Source organism: Ischnura elegans, chromosome 7 (genome assembly GCF_921293095.1).
Source record: "Ischnura elegans chromosome 7, ioIscEleg1.1, whole genome shotgun sequence".
Classification (NCBI taxonomy): domain Eukaryota; kingdom Metazoa; phylum Arthropoda; class Insecta; order Odonata; family Coenagrionidae; genus Ischnura; species Ischnura elegans.
The window spans coordinates 5,647,729-5,668,639 of record NC_060252.1 but is presented as its reverse complement, the minus strand read 5'-3'; the positions used below and the strand labels follow the sequence as shown (position 1 = coordinate 5,668,639).

Genomic DNA, 20,911 nt, shown 5'->3' with positions numbered 1-20,911 from the left:
AAGGAGATTCTCTATATTTTGTTGACCTGGGAAGCCAAAATGTGTGCAGAGGTGGCTTTTTAAATGGCTCGTTTGGGCCACAGAAAACTAAGTTGGCCATTTTCTAGAAAACCTTCCATTCAATAGATATTCCATAGTTCAGAATTCTGGATTAATGACCTTCCACTGTATTTAATTATTATTTATGCGTATCAGTTATGTAGACAAAATGCTTAGTGGTAGCACTGTGGGATTTAAATAACATTCTGCTAAAAGTGCCCTTTTAATGCTCAATTTCAATAATGAAGCTGAAGTATCTCTTGATTTCCATTGCAAAATATCACTCCCCCTGCATTGTGAGAGGTTAACTTAGATAGGTGAGGGTAGAGCTTGACCCAGACTTGTGAATGTTTACACATTCAGGGTAGGGGGGGGGGCGAGTTCCTTTCCCTGCCGAGTACATACCTCCCACTTTGAGGATTTATGTTGGGGATGTCTCAAAGCTTCACCCCAGATTTGAATCTGTAACCCTTTGATCAGCAGTCTAGTGCTCTGCCCACTTGATGACCACACACTCCACAGAAAAGTACTTATGTCCCTTTGGTAATCTTTGGTTACTTGGAAGTTTATTCCTTATTCTTCTGCACGAATGTCTCATTTTTGAAGAATGAGCTTTGAATCACTGAAGTAAGGTCACTCACAGTGTGGGTTTGCATTGCAGGTGTACAATGCCACCAGACTACTGGAATACTGCCAAGGATTCCTCTTGCAGAACATGGTCGCCTTGCTCACATACGATGACTCCGTCAAGCGACTTCTCTTTGGCAAGCGGTTGCACAACCACGATGTCCTCTCTGGTCTGCTGGTCACGCTGCAGGCAAGAATACGTTCTCGCAATGCCTCTGGCATCTCAGCTGGTACCATCAATTGTTCCAGTGGCCGAATGCCCTGCTCGGCAGCCTTGTTCAAGCCAAAGTGACATCAAAGACACATGGTAAGGGGAGACCCAACTCACTTCCAGCTTGACAAATCAAAATGCCACTTCAACCTGGAGCTGGTCAGTTGTAATTCATGTTAGAAACATAATCCACACCTCGAGGCAAAAAGTGATCACCAACCAAGTATGATTCTGTTATAATCTAGAATTAAATGCTGTGACATTGTCCTATGAGAGGTGGGAAAGTCACCTCAATCAGCAAGTGCTGAGAGAATTATGGAGCCAGGGTTGGGCTACCTAGGTTCTACATCCCAGTGAAATCAAGGGCCCTGAAACTTTTTCAAGCTGCAAGTAATGCCAGACCACCCTCAGACACTAGAGTGCGGAGTTCACATTTCACTTCTTGTCACGCCTGTGTCTCGTAGAACTTGGCTCTATTGGTCTGATGAAAGTGAGTACAAATATTTTACCGCTATAATTCATTAATTATTTTTAAACATCTCTTCATGATGAAATAATGTTGAAAATGAGCGTTATTGCAGTGGCTATTACTCTGGTTCATCATTCACGTGGCGCATAGCATGTAACACCATAAGGATGCTTGCTGCGATAGAAATATCTGATGCCGAAGGGCATCCCAGAGTGAGGCCAAACATTACATAACTCATTCAGAGGGAGAGGCTTCTTATCCAGTGATTTATTTATACCAATAAAAGACTGTAAGTTAAAAAAATAATGCTTTATTATAAGAAACGAATGTATAAATATATATGTATATATGTGAAAACAATTTTATATAAGAATTAACACTGTACATAAATCAAATGAATGTTTCCTAGCAACCACAGGATTACATATTTAGTGTGTGATACCAATTTCACTGACATTGCTGCCGTCGAAATAGAGTTAGGCAGAGAGAGCAGTGCTGGCAACAGATTTCAATGAAAGATCTTAAAACATTCCATCTCACTTCCAGAAGATGTCATCTTATGTTAACCTCTTGGTGAAAACCGAAAATGAGATTGGGCAGCATTGAAGTGTCTTTGAATGCACCCTAAATGTAAAACAAACCCTACCTCGGATTTTTAATGTATATACATATGTATGATGTACTCGTAATGAAATTTATAACTGATCATCACCTTGGTGACCACACTGTGTAAAATATAAATTTAACAAATGAATGCTGACAATATTTATTATAAGTAAACATGTGTTGTATTTAGTATATAGAGTAAAGAATTAATATTCTCTTTCGCACAGAATAAGAGGAGCATCTCAGTTAGGATGTTCTACAAAGGGCAGTACGAAAATACTTGCTGGATTTCAAACCTTCAAAAATTAACAATTTAAAAAAAAATCTTTCCATCCCAACAGTTGGTACAATTTGATATAAAAATGTTTGCACTTCACAGAAATGATCGTCTTGCATTAAAATTTCTGTTTACTGCACTGATGACGATCGATAAGGGAATCAAAAGAAAGTTAATACTTTTAGTGAGAGTATTATTCTTTCACAGTAAAAAGCATTTTGCAGAATTGCTTGACAAGGATTTAAGTAAAACCATTAATAGTTTTGAGAGAAATTAATTGATCTCTTTCTGTTGTTTTATTTATGACCCAACCAAGCCAAATTTAGAATATACCAAATTACATACCAGTTACTTTTCCCCCCTTCATAATACAAAGGAAGTCAATTTTTCATTTTGACCAAGGTTCAAATAGGATTTATACCGCATACCATCATCTGCGACAATTATGTCAACCAGAATCTTCTCAAAGGCATATGGAGTGATTTTTCAAGATCAAATGGCATGCTAACTGTTGCAGTGGATGGGTTCAAGCAGAGTAAGTAAGGCTACAACTGTAACAGAGCTGCGATTTAGAAGTAAGTAGCCCTACCTTCTTAGAGAGGGATTCAAATCATGGCCTCCAGAGGTACTTTCCCATTCAGTGGGCATAATATGTAAAAGAGCTGACTATATCTGTACTAACTCACCCACATGTAGTGATAAATATGAGTAGTGCCGTCTGTACATAACATCTGGATATTTTTAAAACCTTGCACATTATAGTATGCCCCTGCACTTCAATAGTTTTCCAGTCCACAGAAACCGTTCATAATATGGATTCTAATGGAGATGGGAAAGAGCAGATAGCTGTGGGAGGAATACTCCTCAGCATCGGTGCTTAGGCTTTCATAGACACAAAACAGCATGGGTACAAAACATGTAGGACTTCTGTTTCACAATGCTAAACATTATCAGTAATTATTATGAATTTATAAAAGTAATGAACTTTAAAAACCTTGAATTTCCTAACATGAACACACCTTGGGTAATAGGCTATATATTTATAGCCAACATACTTTCTGTCCATGTAATGAGCCAACATTGGTGATCTTACCTTCAATAATAGGAGCACGCATCAAATAATTAGATGTATAAGAAAATAAGCATACATGTACGTTACAGTGAAAATATTGCCTGACAGGGCAATAAGAGCTGAATCAAATTAATTAAGGATTGCTACTTCACACTATAAATGGGAAGAGAATATAATAAAGGTGGTACGTCATACCAAGAGGGAGGATTCATACTAAAGCCATTTTTTTTGGAACAGATAGCTTGCTCTTCAAGCCCTCTAATTAGTGTGAACTGTCTTGATAAAGCAGACACTATAGTATGTCTCTCAGAATCAGATCACTTAGTTGATGCAAATAAAGCCCTTGAATAAAAGGTTACTCATTGGCTGAAGTGCTCAGAGAGACTGGTATGTTTAGGTTTCAAACAAGGGTTTGGGGAGAGGGTTCAACTGCAGGATGTGGGGGAGAATATGTATCCCCTTGGCCTTCCAAACGCCTCCCCCAAATATAGGCTCAAAGTAAAAACTAAATTGTATTTCAATACAGAGTTTTAAGTAGATGCACCTTTGCTTATTAATATAACAATATACTTGTACCAAGTGGTACCCTCCAAACATTTTGATTTTATGTAATGTTAGTTTTTACCCAAAGGGAAATCCAACAGATGGCTCAGAGCCGTCCAAGTAACGAGGGGCCCATACAGAAAGCCTTGATCTTGGTATCTTTGTCACCATACATAGGACCCTGACTGCAAAATGACTTCTTCATCGCCTTGCAAGGACTAAGGCAGAGGAGCTGATCAAAGCAAACTTAAGTTCCTATCATCTACCAGCATCTGTAATCATCACTAACTTTGAGCAATTACATTTCATATAAAATGCAGTCCATTGACAAATGAGTCAAAAGTTTACAGTGGGAAAGATTAGAGATGATCAAAGAAGGCATTTCTGGTTTCAGAAGAGAAAAGTTTTCCAGGCTTTTGCTGGCCAAACATCTGGAAAGAAGAAGTATATTTACGTCAGAGGGAGCTAGCTCTGTACGATTGTAAGCCATGGGTCCATTTCTTGGAATATATGCATGCTGTTTTATCCAATTAACAATGGCTATTAAATCTTGGCGAGTTCATCCGCTCTAGTAGCTTTCTCATGCCTTGCCTAGTGCAATGGATGCATTGATACATGCATTTCCTTTCAACATTCCCAAAAATTTTGAAAAACGGACGAAATTGTGAAAAGCACATCATGTAATGCTGGTGTTAATTTGACAAGTTTATAACTCAATCCACGTTCGTTTTGAGAAAGTTATTTTGACCTTCATCGGTTAATTTACTTATGACACAATTGGGTAAGTCAAACTTGCTAAAATCTTCATTAATATAATTACCTATTTTTTATTCCTCTAAAACGCAAAAGAAATCAAAATTTTCATTTAGATGAAAATGATAACGCATACGAAGTTTACCATACTAAGTCCTCATCAACAAAAAAATCAGTTATAACCTTAGAAATGTGATTCATAGAACCTCACTAAACCAACCCATCAATTTGTTTCTGTTTGATCAAAGTTGGTACGCTTTGGAATGCCAGGGGAAATGCAATTCTTAGATGCTGAGAAGAGTGGAAAGATTTAAATTTTTACTGCACTGGAATCAGAATTTTTTGTTTCCCAGTGACGTTTCCATACAATAAAGCCTGGATTCCAATTCAATTATAACATATTTGAATGCCTATTATGTACTTCATTAACAGTGGATAAAAAAAATATTTTGCATTTTATACAGTTTGAGACCCTTAGCAGAGTTGTATTGATATTCCTGAATTCCAATTCCCTGCTTTTTACCTAACAAAAATCTTCATTTACCCTGAATTTTTAAGCACACTGCTTTCCATCATAACATATGTATGTTAATTTTTTAAGAGTAAGAATTGTTCAGATACAAAATTCTCAGAACATATTTGACATCTTTTAAAACCATACTTTTTCACAATTATACAACAGTACCTGATTTGAAAACTTAATTTCAGCCAAATAAAAATGAAATATGGTGTTGAATTTAAATTGGCCCATAAAATAAAATGCCTTAAAAATGAACACACAAAAGCAGTAGATGTGCTTTGAATTATACTAATTATAGTAAAAATGTGGAACCCGTTAACTTAATTTCCAAAGGAAAATTTTGTTTACAAAACTCAATATTTACGGGTCAAAGGTACAAGGCCTTGCCCAGCAACAACGTGGCAATTCAGAGTGGCTATGTAATCACACTTTTTAATTGCCTCACCATCCCTGACAATTTAAGAAATTTCCAGACCAATCATGAAAAGATTGACTATTATTGGAATATTTTATTTTTCCGAGGTAAAATTTTCATAAAATTCAGAGAATGTTGAAATGAAAATTTGATGATCAATGAATCCTGCTCTGGTGTTAAGACCAGCTCAGATGATACATGATTTCATTTCAGCAGGGGGGAGGGGGGGACATGGTACAGGTACATGGTTATAGGGAGAATTATTGCATCGAGGACATAGGGTACGTACATAATTCCAAAGGATATAGGGGGTGGCTCACCCCGGATGCACTTGAGATCTGCATCCACAGCAAGAATATCAACAACAGGGACAAAGGCCTCACCCTCGGCTAGATTTGGAACCCAATTATAAAAAGGAGAGCACTGATTGGTGGAGACTCCACCAATCAATGCTGACCCATTTGAAGCAGAACTGGCAAAACAGAAGAGCATCATCTTACCTCAGCCCTAAAGCTGCTAGAAAAGCACTGTGACAAAATGTCGGAAAACATGGACCATCTGGTGTAATATCCAAGAAGAATTCATGCAATTCATTCACCAGGAAAGCCTGAAATCTTTCATGAAAATTTGGTGCTTTTACTTCTCTTGCTGTGCATCCACGTCCCAAAATACCTCCCCAATAAAGGAGAGCAAAATGCTCTCGTCATACGCTTAAATGCCCAGATGCGCAATTTTGTGATGGCTTAAGTAATACGAAAACCTTCTGAACGTTCCACTGATTGATGAGGAATATTCCATGCGTGAATGTAATGGAAATTACTTTTCATTGGTGAATTTGAGGGAGAGTATTGCATACAAATGCATCTGCATTAAAATAAGGAGATTCTCCAAGTTTATCCCTGACTTTTGTGAGAATTCCCTCACTTTTACCTGAATACCTTTTATAAAATTTAACAAGTTCCTGACAGTTCCAGGAATTCAATGATGCTTGCCACCTTAAGTTATTTTGACTAACGCTTCATGAAAAATTTTCCATGAGAAAAAAACAACATGCATGGGATTCATTGACTTATCCCTGATATATCCCAGGCCTATTTCAAATCCCTAGACATTGCCCCTTTAGCCTGGCCTGTGATGTCCCTCCTTACTTCACTTAATTAACATGAATTAATCCTGAAATTTGCTGCAGATGCCGAATCCCAAGCCCAATGGAGAGAAGGGAAAAAATGTAGGGCTTCAATTACCTCTCCTCTAATGATTGGGAAATACGTACATTTTTTAGTGTATTCCCTCTGAAATATTACCTCTCTCTAAAATAAACACCCTCAAAATTTTTCCTGTCTATGAACGTGCTGAAAGTGGAAGTTTAGCGGAAGGGGATTCTCGCAGCAGTCTCAACACAGTATTGGTCCCCTTTAGATTTCTCCTGCATTTCAAAAGTATTAATTATACAGGCAAAGAAGCTTCCAAGGTGCAACCTTCACACTGAACAATGCTTGACAGTCTTTTATGAAACACAAATGTATACCAACAGGAAAGCTTTGGTATGACTAGACAACCACTAAAAATTGGTCAGAGGAGGTCAGAATTTGGACAGCAAGCTATCAATTGAACAGCACTCATAATTAAAATAAGAGTTTAAATCTTCAAGAATATTCTACCCCACCACTAAGAGTGATACTGGTGGTTGATATTACACCAACAAAAATTTGTAGCACGTAAGTCCTCACAAAGATACAGTTTACATCAGTTTCTTTTTTAATTCATGGAATGGAGGGTTACTATCTTTTACTACTTGCCTAACTAAAACCAGTAATGTATCATTTAAAAAATGGAATGTTTTGAGATGATAAAACATCTCCATAGTGTTTCATTATCTCCATACCACTTTTCTACAGGGGAGGTAAATGCAAAAGTTCACCGGTGGAAACATAGTATGTACATGTGTTTTGCATTATTATGTCCTTATTTTAACAAGCGAATTTAGGACTACATAATAGTCCTCTCTTACAATTGACTTGTTTGACATTCACATACATCCATGCCCTGGATGGTGGTCAAACCACCCAGGCGGGATTCGAACCCGCGACCTTTAGGTTAGCTGTCGGGGATGTCTTGTTAGGATAACCAAAGGTATTAATTATTTCAATTATTCTCAATACTAAATTTGATGGTAAGTTTGGGACAAGTGGGTGATTGTCTGAAAGAGCGCAAAGATTTGTCACAGTGTAATTCAGTGTGAATGCTGGTTACATGGCACATTAATGTGAATTAGCGAGAGAGTGAACACGCCAATGTACTGTACAGCCATCCAACTAGTATGAATGCATGAACAGAGAATAGGGTATCCAGGGCATGAGGCATTTCAAATGTGCTTGTCTACATTATTACAGCACTAGCAAAGGGGGAAACTGTTGGCATTAGAGAAATTATGTACATACTATTATCACGTAGCAAAGAGTTAACTTTCAGGCATGCACTAATGTTTTAATAAATGGCACGTGAGTAAAAAAAATGTCTGACTGTCATCATCAGCTCATTGTATCAGTCGAGGAGACCATATCACATAGTGGGGAGGCGTATGCACACAAAGGGGAATGCAAGGGGAGGCTGAGCAACCTCTCCAGAGCAGAGTGCACATTGCGCATACAATGGCATCTAACTTGCGCCAATCATAATTCAACAACTGCCAACCATCAGCAAAGAGCACGTAATAAAAAAAGCAAGAATCACATGGAAATGACTATTAAAAATATGCCTATTTAACCTGTAACTTGACCTTGCATGGAACATTTAAGCCATAAATAGTCCATTACCGCAAATTATCACTTGGCTCTTGGCACTTGGCTCTAAGGATCACCCCAATTTCACAGCCAATATCGTGACGAGAACAATCACCACCACAGCAGCTATCCCCAGCAAAACACATGTTTTCCTTCGATAACCAGCCTGAAAAGTAAGGGGTTGTGCTGTCAGGCTGGAGAAACTTGAGGATTAGAATTGGGAAAGTTACCACAAAGAAAATTTGATGGAAGTTAAAATTAATATACAAACATACTAACTACACTTGGTTAATAGATGCTCCAATAAAAAAATTACTGATTGAAGTCCATCATCATCACTGGTCAACAAATTTAAGATCGATTCAATGCGGCTCTCCACCCAATTCTCCTTTCGGCTAATCTTTAATTACACACCTAACTTACTAAATTAGTAATACTAATGGTAATAAAAAAGAACTTACACATTAAAAGTAAACTCTTCAGATACCCTCTGGTGCCTACAAACAAGATTATAACCAGAACCATGTAAAACTTCTTCTTACCCTAGGGTGGGCACACAAAAAAGACTTGGTGAAAATAAAAACCAAATGAAGCAATGGAGCTTACGGGGGACAGTTTCCTCTAATTTCATCTAGGGATTGGATGGATTACCTGGTATTCGGCTGCTTTAAGCAGCTCCTGCCTGCCCTCCTCAATCCTGCTATGAACCGTCTCTGTGTTGTTCTCAATGGAACCTGAATTGAAAAAAAAAATCTCACCTTAAAAAACGGACTGACATCTCATAATTAAGACATGCAGCGGAAAAATTGAACCCAAAAATTTGTTCACTCAGTCAGACCCAAAATCACAATTCATAAAAAGATTTCTGGAGATGAATGGGAAAGTTAAGTTAAGACAAAATAAAAATGCTCCACATTCAGCTATTCTTTCAAAATTTTAAAATAAAATATTGCCAAAGTTGCAGTCCACTTTTCATGACATAATTAGAATTACAGGCCATTAACTTGGCCAGTGAGAAACACACAGCCATGGAGAGGAACTGCTCAAACGGCTGCAATCACAAACAAGCCATGCAGAGTGGATGAGTCGAGGAGTAGCTGAGAAACGATAACCCACTAGGCAGGAGATTTGGCAGTTTGTGATGTCATCAATTCAACTGCAAAAGGATTAGGGCCATCAATTTTTTAGCACTGATAGCTCATTAAGTTTGTTTCAAAACTTTAGTGAATGGACTTTGGCATTCACGCTTTCAGTCCCATATGAATAGACTTAGAGATTTACAATAGAAGAAACTACAAATAAAACTAAATTTTATGAAATGACAGATTCATTGGATAAATAACCATCAAAATGATAATATAAATTTCTCATAATAAGTGTTATTTATTCAATTTTTGTTCATTTATGAGCATGTGAAAGACTCAGTTTGCATCAACCAGGGTGTTAAACCAATCAAATCGTAAAAATTCATGCAAAATTTCCAGTTTTCCAGGGAAATTTTATAAAATTCCAGGTTAATCTTACGTGATTACTATGATGGATAAATTACCCAAAATTACTTCAATACTTTTAAATAATACATGTATTCGGTGTGCAACTAACAACCACTAAACAATGCCGACATTCTCTTCCAGTATAACTAATGTGATTAAATGTTTATGCTAATATTTATGTTATGGATGGATGAAAGCTTCTCGGGTTTCCAACTGGTTCAGGGTCTGCATGGTGTAGGCCGACATTTCGTTGGGAGACTTCCTCAGGGCTGATGATCATCATCATCATCAGCTCTGAGGATGTTGGGAAAGTCTCCCAACGAAACGTCGGCCTACACCATGCAGACCCTGACCCGGTTGGAAACCCGAGAAGCTTTCATCCACGCTATTCACCGGGATTAGCTCAGATTCTTCTTTATGTTATGGATGTTTACATTTCTATATTTACATGGAGATAAGTATTGTTGTTGTTGAATTTCTTTGAGAAATTCAACAGTATCAAATGGTGATCAATGCAAGAGTAATATCTTCTTATTTACCAGTCCTCAGTCACAACAAGTTGGCAATGAGGATTTTAAAAGATAGTGAATTCCGTGAAGTTAAGAGTTAAACCAGTAAAACAACGTCAAGGCTAAATTACGTAAATATTAACTGGATATAATGGACTCAAAACAGCTCAAAGAATTGCTTACAGCTCTGACTTCCGTCATCATCCATCAGCAAACTGCACCAGCTCTGCAGATAACTCCATTTGAAACCTATGAAGCAAAAACTCAGAAGTTTTCTTCCTATATGGAACGCTTCGATAATGACTGTGATCTCAAGAATGTCAGTGATGATATAAAAAAGGCTCAACTCCTGCGTTCCTTGATCGGAAAAAATCACTACAATAATCTTGCTGCATTTCTGGGACCAGATGATCCAATCAAAGGAATCTATTTCTCAACCCTGAAGACTCATTTCAAGAAAATGCTGTCACCATCAGTCTCAACCGTCGTCTCTCAGCACTACTTTCTCAGCATCACTCAACAGCCACATCAATCAATCTCGGATTTCGTCGCATCGCTGAAGGGAAAGTTGAAACACTGATTTCTACACTACTTGTCCCACTACCACCTGTAAAAAGAAGTTCTCAATAGTTCATACATTCCTCTGTGCTCAGTTTATAAGAGGCTTGAGGGACAGCTGGATATGCTTATCGATACTGCAAGAGGCAAACCCCAAAGAATTTGGATGGAATTCTGATGAAAACCACAGCACTTGCCGGGACAATTGAGTAAACAGCCAGAGAAGACACCGGATCAAGCTGCAGATACAAATAAGATTAATCGACGTCAAGAAAGAAAATGTCGGAATTGCCGGAGTTCCAAATCTCAAGATAATTTCTGTCAGTCCAGCTCTCATCTGCATCATTTTTCTCAGTCCCGCAATTCTAAAAGGCATGTGGACTATCGGTCATTAGGCCTTGATGGTATTTGCCTCAAATGCGGTCGCTCAAACCACAAATCGTTTAATTGTAGAAAAATTCGTGTATCTCTTTAGTGCATTTCCTGTGGGAAAATCAGTCACATTTCTAAAGTCTGCATCACCGCCCAGCTCCGTAAATTTAAGACCAACACCTTGTTGTCTTGACGCTCTCAAGAACAGCTGAAGAAGATTGTTACTCAAACAATGAATACGGTATCACTCGCATCGAAGACACCAAGGATTTGTATGAGGTTTGACCAGACACCGATAAATACATCGTAACGGTCACACTCAACAACAATCCACAGTCGTTTGAAGTGGATTCAGGCGCACGGTGTTCAAAGTGGCCAGAAGTTCGCATGATCTGTGACACTCCGTCCTCTGCCATAACTATCGCTATACTTGAAGGCATCTTTATGGTACATGGCTACCCTTCCATAAGAGTTTTGGATAATGCTAGCATCTTAAGGAGTGAAGAGCTCCTAAATTACAAATATAATAAAGAAGTTGGGCTGTATCCACCTTCTTCTATATTTTTATCAAAAGCTGAGATGATGTTTTTAGCAGCCACTGTCTGCAGTATCCCCAGTAATTTTCAAATTGTGAAAATTGTACCTCTTCTTAAACCCGTCGAACTATCGAGCACTAGCAGTTGGCTGCACATCTACGACGACTCTATAGAGGTTCTCATAAATATTGAATATTGAGGGCTTTCTCCTTGATGAATACCTTACTCACTGGAATGCTGCTATGTTTTTCATCTCGATCCAAAGTGAAAGCAACTTTACCATTTTTTTCTATTGCTTCTGATCGTTTGGAATTGACTTTAGTGGATCTTATTCGTGTGGCACATTTAAGACTGATTTTGATTTTGACTGCATTTGAACAAATTTTCCAGAGACAAGGGCTCATGAATATTCATGACATGCATTATGTTCACGATGATCTCAGAGTTTAAAATGTTCAGTAACTTTCATTTCATTAGTTCATGCAATCAGTAAACAATCCAAAGGATGATTAGAGTTAGCACATTTCATCAATAGATGACGACAGTTATTCTTTAGGATCTTACAACATACCTTATATGCAAAAGGTCAGTCGTTTGAGTACATTATGAGCATGTTAAATTGTTATCTTGACATATTAAATAAGTTATATAATATTAAATTGATGTATTTGGTCAAGAATGCGATCATAGCAGCACAATCCAGTTATATGCAGCAAATAACGAGTCAAGGGAATTTTTTTAAGGGGAGGAAACCAGTACTTCTTCAAATAATATGTGAGTAATAATATTTTTAAGTTATATCCCTCTAACAAACACATTTTAGACAGATGTCAAAATTGTAAATGCCTGATGTATTTAATTTAAGATAATTTAATTGCCACCACATTAATTTTAACAGTTTTAGCATTCAAACCGTCAGCATTTGCATCTGTTTTGGCCTTGGTGGAGTACAGAAAAATTCTACTACTTGAAAATGAAATGTTCATTTGTGGAAACTGTGGCGCAATTTATTTTTAGTGCTAACATTATATGATTATTTAATACGGATACCAAGAAGTAAGAGCTTGCATGCAAGTACTTTACCACTGAGGATGGCCTGAGATAGTACAAAATAACTTTCAGCAGTTTGTGTTGCATCTCCATGGGGTTACATGGTTAGCAATAGACATGAATTTTAGACCACAGCCACATAGTTTTCCACTCACTAATAGCTTCGCCTTGGTCAAAGGTCAGGGCACTCAGCTCCCTCATTATCTGGTTGATGTCCAACACATCCGTTTCGATCATCCGAATCCGCTGCTCCCGCTCCACCAGAAGACCAGTCTCAAACTCCACATCGCGATACTTGCGCTCAGCTTGCGCTTGAGCCTGGACCCTTATCTCGTCTTCCCCCTCCTCCAAAAGTGCATCCCCACCAGCCTTTGATGCTGCCGCTGCTGTTGGTAATATCCTCATCTTCATCTTCTCTGCCACAGACTGAAAACAAATAATAGTGTACTTGCAAGGGTCAGAGTTGAGTGATCCATGGCTTATCAACAAAACTTTTATATCTTTTAAGGGTCAATGAAATCATAAAAAGTTTTTATGCTGTATACCATTAATTAAATAAATCATCAGAGGCATGGGCATACCCAGCAGGGGGGGGGGGGAGGGGAAGGGAGCAGCTGCCCCCCCCCCTTAGGAGCAAAAAAAATTTAGTTCAAAAAGAAGGTTTTGAACAAATTTCTTTTGAAGAAAAATCAAATTAGTCTAAGACATGGAAATAAAATAAAAATCATTTTTTTCAAGAAAATTTTTTTATAAACTAATAAAGGTGTCATAATTTTCTTAAAAGTTTGGTTTCATTAACCTTTTCTGTGTCACAACTTGAACAACCACGGCTTGCCCCCCCCCCCCTTTTTGATCCTGGGTATGCCCACTATCAGGAGGTTTTGAATTTATATTGAAGAGGCAAAAACATGCTCCGATGCCACTGCAGGTCCTGTGTACAGTGACGGAACTCTTCCAAAATTTTATCCTCAAAATGCTCTCATACAACCAGGAATTTTAATAGCTATATGCCCCTAATACCATGGAAATAATCATATTCGTCGCATAATGACAACTCGCAAAAGATCCAGCTATGAATTCTTCCCCATATTTTTCGAAGCACGCTTCACCTAGAATGGAATTTGCTCTCGTTGGGACATCTGTGAACACAGCCAACATATTGGGCATTGAAACTGCCTTAGGGCACAATTTATCCAATGGTATAGGGGGTAAAGTATCATGCAACAAATCAAAGTTTCCACGGATCAAGTCTCAGTGACAGATGATTTGATGCTGCATACATACTGTGGACATTTTTCTGATCTTAAAACTTTGCAAAAGCTAGCACGAGGGGCAGAGGATGTTGCACGGCTACTGAATTCTTACGCGCTTATTTATTTGTTGAAATTCAACTCCTATCTTTCATGATCTGTATGGCAGTTGACTGTGGAGTGAATTTTGACTACCTTTTCCGCATAGTCCAGCCCCACTTCATTCCAAACTCAAAGAAGAAGTCTACAGTTTGACTGGAAGGAAGCAACATGCTCCATTCCATAGCTCACTGCTCCTTATGAGCCTGTAAACATTCACTGGAATCATAATCAGTGGTGGCTGAGGAAGAAGATGAAAAAGATCAGAAATTTGCTGTCACCCCTCTCCCAACACCCTAAATGAAATACCGTATTTGTCTGAATATAGTCCCCCCCTTATATATTCTATACTCGGAGATATACGGTATGTGCAAATACATAATAGGGTGGTTTCCTCATCATCATCATTAGTCAACAATCCTAAGATTGGTTTGCTTTTAGATTTTTAAATGACGATATCTATTTTTCGCGATTAAATGAAAAGTTAAAATATCAAATTTGGTTTTCCTAATTGTTGTAAAATTTTTGACCTCCTAAAGTCATTTTCTTCTGAAATTAAAAATTCAAAGATTCATAATACTTACCTTTTAATTATATAATGTGCAATATTATTAGTTTTTTGCTTTTAATTCCTCCCGCTCTATCCTACTTGTATTAGAGACTACCCAGATAAAAATAAACTCCATTGTGGAGAGGTGTACCCTCCAATGAGGGTAAGGGAAGGATAGGTGTACCCTTCCTATACCCTTCAGCAAGGGTAGACGAAGGGTATTTTAGAACATTGGTGGGTGGGCCCTCTCCTTCCTGGAGTGCAGGGGAAGGGTTTGGCCAGCCTCAATGAAGGGTAGAGGAAGGATAGGTGTACCCTTCCTATACCCTATATAGGTGTCCAAAACCAGGTGGGGAAATTTTTGAAAAAAAGGATACTAAGTAATGGATTTTAAAGTAATTCAAACACTTTTCATTATCGAAAAAACTTCAATAGTTAAAGAAATATTTTTTAAATTCATTATTTTTCAATATTTTGTTTTCTTTTATGAAGGAAAATGATACTGTGTTTATATTTCGGGGGGCGGGGGGTCCGGACCCCACCCCTGGCTACGACACTGAATATGTATATTGTTGCTTTCCTTAGGGGAATTTTAAAGATTAATTGTGCAGCCCGTCTATCTTTGCTTTCAAAGACTGGTTACGGTCTTGTACAGATCTCAATACTCTTTAGCAGGTGAAAGTAGCAGAGGAGACACTTTCAGGATATGTTTTCCTCAGCAATAAATGCTAAGTCCCAAGGAAGGGTAGACGAAGAATATTCCTACCCTTCCCTTACCCTTAATGGTGGGTAGAGGAAGGGTAGACGAAGAATATTCCTACCCTTCCCTTACCCTTAATGGTGGGTAGAGGAAGGGTAGACGGATGGTAAGGGAAGGAGTCCCAAGGAAGGGTAGAATATTCCTACCCGTCCCTTACCCTTAATGGTGGGTAGAGGAAGGGTAGATGGATGGTAAGGGAAGGAGTTCCAAGGAAGGGTAGGCAAAGGATTTTCCTACCCTTCCCTTACCCTTAACGGTGGGTAGAGGAAGGGTGGATGGATGGTAAGGGAAGGTGTTCCAAGGAAGGGTAGACAAAGGATATTCCTACCCTTCCCTTACCCTTAATGGTGGGTAGAGGAAGGGTAGACAGATGGTAAGGGAAGGAGTTCCAAGGAAGGGTAGACGAAGGATTTTTCTATCCTTCCCTTACCATTAATGGTGGGTAGGGCGTGGGTTGTGCAAGGGTAACTACCCACCATGAAGGCTACTACCCTTCCTTTACCCACCATGGTGGAGTTTATTTTTATCAGTGTAACTTACACCATCTTTATTCAGTGTATTTACCTTCTCTTTGAAGATGAAGAGAAGAGTCTCGCAGGGTGCGAGCCAAAGAGAAAATAACCCTGCAACGAACCCAGATGAAGATGAAACACCCAATCCCTATGGTCTTTCTGGTAAGTGGTTACATTTACATATTCTTGCAAATTAATATAGAGTTAATTACTCATACAATAAAAATATTTTTCTTAGCATTTTATAGCCTCGCAGAAAAAACAACCGACGAAAATGCTTAGGGAGGATGAAATATGCGCTTTTGCAATCGACTCGTTGGATAACAGTTTTTCCTGCAGGTCATCATTTCTGACACGGGAGAAAGTGACTCGTGAAGTAGTGATGAACCATGCACAACCAAGGCGGCAAGGAGTACCACTACATTTGAGGCTGCTTGGGCTGCTGATTCCCCCGTGAATAGGAATACCCTTGCCTTTGTTGGATCCCCTTGTCTAAAGAAAATTACTTTAAGTTCGACCGCCAAAGACTACTTTTCCCTTGTGTTTACCGACAAGTTTTATGACCTTGTTGTTAGGGAAACAGAGAGGAATGCAGAGAGCACATTTCTAGGAAACCCATCGCCCGGTACAAGTTTAGCAGACTGGTGGCCACTGAACAGAGAGGAGATTGAGTTTTGGTTGGGCCTGCTCTTTCATATGGGGACAGTCCGCACAAATGGAATATCAGACTATTGGAAAAAGTCAATATTTTTCCGCTGTAAGTTATTTCGCCAATCAATGCCAAGGGATTGATTTCTTGGGAAATTGCTAGCCATCCATTTTGCCACAAACGCAGATGAAAATATGAACCTGCTCCATCTGATCGCCTCTACTAAGTAAGACCACTCTTGATTTGCTTCCAGAAAACAATGGCTTCTTATGTTCCCCCCGGAAGGGAACTATGCATTTACGAATCAATTTTTCTTTGGCGAGGGCGATTGAATTTCTGGCAGAATATGCAGGGGTAAAGACACAAACATGGCATAAAAATGTACATGCTCCGTGAGCCAGTGGGGTCAGTGCACGGGATGATCGTATAAGTGGGCTATTAGGATAGCAATGTTGATGGTTGCAGACATGGGGACAATATGGTCCACAAACATTTACAAAACTTCAAAAATAAATGTATGAAAAATTATGTTTTCACTTCCATCACCATGGTGAAATTCCCCAAAGTTGAGCCAGCAATGGATGAATAAGTATCAATATGATTCAAGCTTAAGATAATAAACTACTCCTGAGCATAAATCATCCCCACAAAGTCAAACTTGGAGCAAGCTTGAAGCGTGGAGACTACTCTTAGGCTTGTATAATGATATATAAGATGAGGTTCTCAAATTCTTCTTAATTCAAGCATCTTGACTTGACATTAAAAGCTTTTTGTTTCAAGCCTGACTCAGCAATTAGAATAGCTGAGTCACTTTATATCCAGATAAGATATTATACTTCAGCACTAGCAATTTAAAATGACCCATAGCATATGTGATACAGTCAATCTTCGGTACAAAAATGTTTCCTGTGGTGAATTATTTTTCAGTAAAGAGTAGTTAGATAGTTCCCTATGATTTATAGCACCTCAATCGGGGAAGATAAAAGCAATCTACCTCAAACGTTTAATGCTAATATTTCCATTTGATATGTGAGCGTAATTCTTTGAATCCTGGCCAACTTATATAATACATACACCATACTTGAATTATGATCAAAACGAGGAATCAATTACTTCTCCGTATGTATTCTGCAAATTGAAAGCCTTCTTCAGAGCCTAGAAATCTAAATGGAATAAATAAAAGCATGACAAAACAACAAACACTCACTTCAAGATTATTCTTGCACATTACCTGCTGTACATTGCTGTAAAGTTGTACAGCTTCTTTGTAATCCTGAATTAGCTTTTCCACTTGAAGCTTTATCTGCAGAGTTGCTCCTCGCCGCCGTTCTCCAAGTTCTTGCACTTCCTTTTGAGTTTGGGAGATAATTTCGTTGGTGCTCATTTGAGTTACGTGGCTTAGGGGAGAAAATGCACGAGTGTTTACTAATTAGGGCAATGTTCCCCTCTCAATTTCAGAATGAAAATTATCAAAACCAATTAAGAAAGCACTTACATGCTATCCCTAAGGCCTTCGTTGTCCTTTCCCGCCTCTATAGTTTTCAAGGCTTTCTCCAAAGTTTTCCTTGCAGTGTTGATAGTATAAAGATTGGTGGTAATGCTATCACAAATGCTATTAAATTCCATGTTATTAAAATCTGGGCCTGAAAAACCAACAGCAGGGACCTGACTTGTTGATCCATAGTTTCTTTGAGCCCTCCCTGAACTTATCGCCTGAGACATATCGCCTTCCCCAAAGGTGGTGAAGCTATTTGGCCAACTGAAAATACGCAGCACTACCACAAACTACAGGTTTCAGAAAACATCGATCGATGATTTCTATTACAGTAAAACTTAATGATTGATTAATACGACGTGTTACACACGTCTCACTCGAATTGACGCAAAAATAATAATTTGAACAAGAAATATCAGTGGCAGACGATTAGTCATATCGAGTCATACGGCGGAACTAAACAATTGATATGCAAAATGTATTTTCAAAGTAATTTTCAACCGAACAAAAACTCAATATTGCCAATTTTTTTATTTAAGCAGTTTTAAAATAAATTTGTGGTCATTGATTAATGCACACAAATTTGTTTTGACTTATAAGTCACAATTTTCCGAAGCGAACCGAGAGGCCCGAAGTCTTCCGATTGCGAAAGTCCTCAGTGGTCCTCAGAACGTTCATCGTCGTCCCGTAAGTATTTTCGCCTCTGGGGTAATTCTTTTTTTTCGTGTTGATTTGGAAATTGTATTAATATTTTCATTTATTTCAATGTTAAAGACGTATTTCTTACGCTTGAAATAATTTTAATATTGAAGTGGTTATCCATTTCAGCGAAATACGCTTTCCTTGTCTGTGTTGTCCTTGGTGACGGCTTCCTTTCCTAGAGCTTTGACGCGTGAACTCAGAATATTTTTAATGCTTAGAATAATGTATGTTATCTTATTTTGGCTATTTAACGTTTTGCATTTAATTTATTTACCACTGATTCTGGGTATTTGATAAAAATTATTTGTTAAGCACGCTGTTTTGGCGACTTCAATCAACTAGGTCAGGCCAAAACTGGGATTATTTAGCATTTACGTGAAAACGTCTAGTCTTTGGGATATTGTAGATATAGGTTAAAGTTTTACTTGTGTAAGTAAGTTGGATTTCCTATGGCGTGAGAATTAAGTCAATTCATACTCGATTAATAGTTCGGAGTGCGTTTCAGCGGGGCGAGACGTAGGAATTTATTTTCAGCCTTATTTATTTAATCTTCTAAAGGCTCGTATAACACATTAAATCTTACCTAACGAGGAAAAATCCATTTTCAGTGAATTCTTGTCCATTATAATAGCATGATTCACTCTGTGGAAGTGTGTTGAACAAAATGGCGGACGCCATGAAGGTTCTGGAGATCGCGTCATGTTATGGCTGATTTTACGTATTGTTTTGGTGGGCTCTGGAATCTGGTCCAGTCTGTCGGTTTCTGCATAGATTTGTATTTATTTCTGGTCGGTGCTGTGCTCGGGCTCGGTTTTTCTTCAAATTTGTCTGGTGTGAATTTAGCGTCCTTGGGAATAAAGGAATTAATCTGTAATTTTTAAAGGCTCATTTAAGAACGATGACGTTAATTGGCTCAAATAATATTCATCAAAGGCAGTTAGTATGTATTAATGTGTCCACTTATAGCTCGAATTCGCTTAAAGAATCGAAGGATGGCGTATTTGCTTGGTCTTCGCCCATCTCAAGCGGCATGTTGAACGGCTTAGTTATATTACAGGTCTGTAGTATTGCCTTACCGCTTACCGTAATTGGTCAAAATGTAAATTTTTGGATATCTCGTTTCGCGTGTATTTTTTAAATTTGATATAATAGACCGCCTTTTTATACTGTAATGCATTGTGGATTTTTTTATTTAAAAGCACGGTTCCATTGTGCTAGTGTAAACATGTCTGGCTGATTCTGCCTTCATCCACTGGGGTTTCCCATACCTTTTTTTATTGACCGTACTCTGGCACATTCCATCATTCGCCAGGGAAAATAGAAAATGTTTTTTTTAATGGTACTTTGTCCTTTTTCTCGTGCAATTTATGAGGATGGATCAGAAAGCCACCTCTTATGAGCTTGCGCGTGAAGTTTTCCCTGCGCAAATTTCGATAACGATGCCCTAAATTTATGCCCTGATTTCGAAACGGGTCATAGCGCATGTGCGTTCTCGGATATGCTGCTCTTGACTGAAATTCTTACTAGACTCCCGGAAGTGGCACGCCCTATATATAGATCGTCAGTGATTTAGCCTTCACCTACTTATGTATTTGCCTATGGTAGATCAATCCATTCCTTCAACCCCTAAAGAGTTAAAGCATTTTCAATTGTAGCACTTGGTTTTTCGATACTCGCTTTGGTCTTTTCGTTCGTAAACTCCGTATAAAAAGTAGAGTACGCCTACTATGATGGCTGGACTTCATGTGTGGGGTCGATGAATGCTTTTCGGGTTTCAGAAAATTTGCGGAAATGGAAGGCGCTTCCTGAGAAAGAATCCATTCCCGGGTCTCTTTGTTGTTTTAGCATTCTTTACGGCATGACTAACTCGTGAACCACAACCTTTAATTAGTTACAGTTACTGAAGTTCATGGAACCGTGTGAGAAATTTGACATCTCGCAGTTCACTAGCGTAGCGTCCGCAGTTCTGTAGTTCTTTGAATTAAAGTAAATTCGGGGAAAGGGGTGAGAGCTTCGGAGAATTTCCGTATTTCACAGAAGCGTTGACCTCTTCAACTTAAA

General features: G+C 38.4%; 2 protein-coding genes across 6 annotated transcripts in view; one reads left to right on the top strand and one right to left on the bottom strand.

Moving 5' to 3' along the window:
- LOC124162500 (ankyrin repeat and BTB/POZ domain-containing protein 2) overlaps window positions 1-2,097 on the top strand; it is a 113,242-nt gene extending 111,145 nt beyond the window's left edge. The window contains exon 20 of the mRNA XM_046539064.1: window positions 701-2,097. Within this exon, the coding sequence (XP_046395020.1) occupies window positions 701-958 (258 nt within the window). The 3' untranslated portion in view covers window positions 959-2,097. The remainder of the gene's footprint in view (window positions 1-700) is intronic.
- The window catches only part of LOC124162380 (syntaxin-12-like), a 32,062-nt gene extending 13,443 nt beyond the window's left edge, over window positions 1-18,619 (bottom strand). The window contains exons 1-6 of one of the 5 annotated variants that reach the window (XM_046538899.1): window positions 18,149-18,617; window positions 17,885-18,050; window positions 12,989-13,259; window positions 8,967-9,049; window positions 8,349-8,481; window positions 4,188-4,275 (exon numbers count right to left, since the gene is read on the bottom strand). In XM_046538899.1, the coding sequence (XP_046394855.1) occupies window positions 8,389-8,481; window positions 8,967-9,049; window positions 12,989-13,259; window positions 17,885-18,050; window positions 18,149-18,375 (840 nt within the window). In that variant the 5' untranslated portion in view covers window positions 18,376-18,617 and the 3' untranslated portion in view covers window positions 4,188-4,275; window positions 8,349-8,388. Of the gene's footprint in view, window positions 1-1,640; window positions 8,482-8,714; window positions 8,859-8,966; window positions 9,050-12,988; window positions 13,260-17,884; window positions 18,051-18,148 lie in introns of those variants that run through there. The other 4 variants (XR_006865549.1, XM_046538900.1, XM_046538897.1 and 1 more) reach the window with 4 other exon arrangements.
- Window positions 18,620-20,911: the final 2,292 nt, after the last annotated feature.